A 2,168-nucleotide genomic window follows, 5' to 3' on the forward strand; every position below is an offset into this window, starting at 1 on the left:
GGAGGAGAGTCGCCCCGCGCCTCCTGCCCTCCCCCCACGCCGCGTGTGTCCCCCCCCCCCCCCCCCCCCCCCCCCTGCCCTACAGATTTCTGCGAAGGACTCAGCGGCAGAGGAGAAACTGACCCCCGTCACCTTGGCCAATCAAGTGGCTGGCCTGAAGAAGCACCTGATGGCCTTGCAACTGGAGCAGGTTCTTGGACCTGATGCCACCATCGACCTGACCGACCCCCAGGGAGCTCTGGCCAAGTATGTACCCATGGTCACCCCTCCCCTACTGCCCTCCCCTCAGGCCGCGTGTGACCCTCACACAGCCTCGTCCATACACTCCCTCATACTCTGGGCACATGATCCTATAGAGGCTCCCATATACCCCTCCCCTTTCCGAGTGTGGTCTCTCTCTCTCTCTCTCTCTCACTGACTCACACACCATGTATACTGTGCTCCAGGTATGCACCCCCACCCCCACGCACACTCCCTCTCCCTCACTCCTGCTCCCTCTCCCTCGCAACCCCACCCACGCTTGCTCCCTCTCCCTCGCAAGCCCCTACCATGCGCTCTCCCTCCCACTCACCACCGCTGCGCTTGCTCCCTCTCCCTCGCGCGCGCGCCCCCCTCCGTGCGCTCGCTCCCTCTCCCTCCCTCCGTGTGCTCGCTCCCTCTCCCTCGCGCGCCCCTCCCCGCACACTCTTGTGCGTGCTGTCACACTTTCTTGCTCTTGTACACAGTTCTCCACATGCGTGGACACACAGGCCTGTGGGCGCGGAGGGAGGGAGAGACACGGGCACTGTGCTGTCGTACCGAGGTTACACTACCCTTCCACTCAGTGCGCCACCCGACCAGGGTCCTGCCCCATTCCCACCGGCTGCATGTGTGTGAAGACATTCCCTGCAATTCATCTATAACACCGGTATCTAAGCACCTCTCTCTTTTTCTCTCACCCTCCCTCCTTCCCTCACCCTGCCATGGCTCTCAGGCGCCTGCTGACCCAACTGGATGTCACCCGGAGCGGGAAGGAGGGAGGCTCACCGGCCGGAAAAGAGAGCGGCCAGGTTGGGAACACCAACGCAGTGACTTACGAGCTTTATTATCGACCAGAGCAGACCCGGTTCACTCAGGCTGCCAAGGTGAGGCTGGTCTGAATGTGTACCCCTTTGGGTCTCAGTGATGGAGGAGTGTGGAGGCACAGGGATGGGCACAGACAGATTACTTTGTAAATTGGTTCATGGATGTAGGGCATTGGCTCTTTTCCTCTCTCTCTCTGTGTCTGCCTCCCTCCTGTGTGTCTCTCTCTCTCTAACCCCCTTCTCTGTGTGTGTGTCTCTCCTCTGTGTGTGTTTTTCTCTCTCTCTTCCCCCACCTCCTGTGTGCATTTCTCTCTCTCTCTCTCTCTCCCCACTCTGTGTGCATTTCTCTCTCTCTCTCTCCCCGCTGTGTGTGCATTTCTCTCTCTCTCTTTCTTTCCCCCTCCCGTGTGCGTTTTTCTTTCTCTTTCTCTGCTCTGTGTGCGTCTCTCTCTCTCTCTTTTCCCCCCTCCCATGTGTGTTTTTTCTCTCTCTTTTTCTCTCTCTCTGTCTCCCCCTCTGTGTGCGTTTCTGGTGATGGAGGGGGTGCAGCGAGGGGTTTCCCAGACCAATCCCTGGGACGGAGAGAGACTGGATCAGGTCGGACTGTGTTCACTGGGAGTTTAGAAGGATGAGGAGGGAGGGAGTCACATAGAAACCCGTAAAATTCTCAAGGGACTAGGGGAGGGGAAATGCAGGAAAGATGTTCCTGATGACTAGGGCAGGGGGGAGTCCAGAACTACAAGGTCACGGTGTAAAGGAGATGAGGGTCGGACTGACTTGAGGAAAAAAGTCTTCACCCAGAGAGTGGGATGTTGATTTCATTAGATTACATTGTCACATGTACTCCAGTATAGGAGTACAGTAAAAATGTACAAAGTCACCATTACAGAATCATAGAATCCCCACAATGTGGAAAGCAGGCCATTCAACCCATCAAGTCCACACCGACCCTCCGAAGAGCATCCCACCCGGACCCAAAGACCTCCCCAATCCCCGTAGCCCTGGATTTCCCACGGCCAATCCCACCCTAACCTGCACATCCCTGGGCACTACGGGACAATTTCCCATGGCCAATCCCACCCTAACCTGCACATCCCTGGGCAC

The 2,168-nt window shown here is 57.5% G+C and overlaps 1 protein-coding gene across 1 annotated transcript in view; it reads left to right on the forward strand.

Moving 5' to 3' along the window:
• LOC109926348 (dynactin 2 (p50)) overlaps positions 1-1,139 on the forward strand; it is a gene marked incomplete at its 5' end in the record, with an annotated part of 6,060 nt that extends 4,921 nt beyond the window's left edge. The window contains 2 exons of the mRNA XM_048594549.1: positions 86-246; positions 974-1,139. Of these exons, the coding sequence (XP_048450506.1) occupies positions 86-246; positions 974-1,139 (327 nt within the window). The remainder of the gene's footprint in view (positions 1-85; positions 247-973) is intronic.
• Positions 1,140-2,168: the final 1,029 nt, after the last annotated feature.

This window comes from Rhincodon typus, unplaced genomic scaffold (genome assembly GCF_021869965.1).
Source record: "Rhincodon typus isolate 14 unplaced genomic scaffold, sRhiTyp1.1 hic_rhity00010784, whole genome shotgun sequence".
Lineage (NCBI taxonomy): Eukaryota > Metazoa > Chordata > Chondrichthyes > Orectolobiformes > Rhincodontidae > Rhincodon > Rhincodon typus.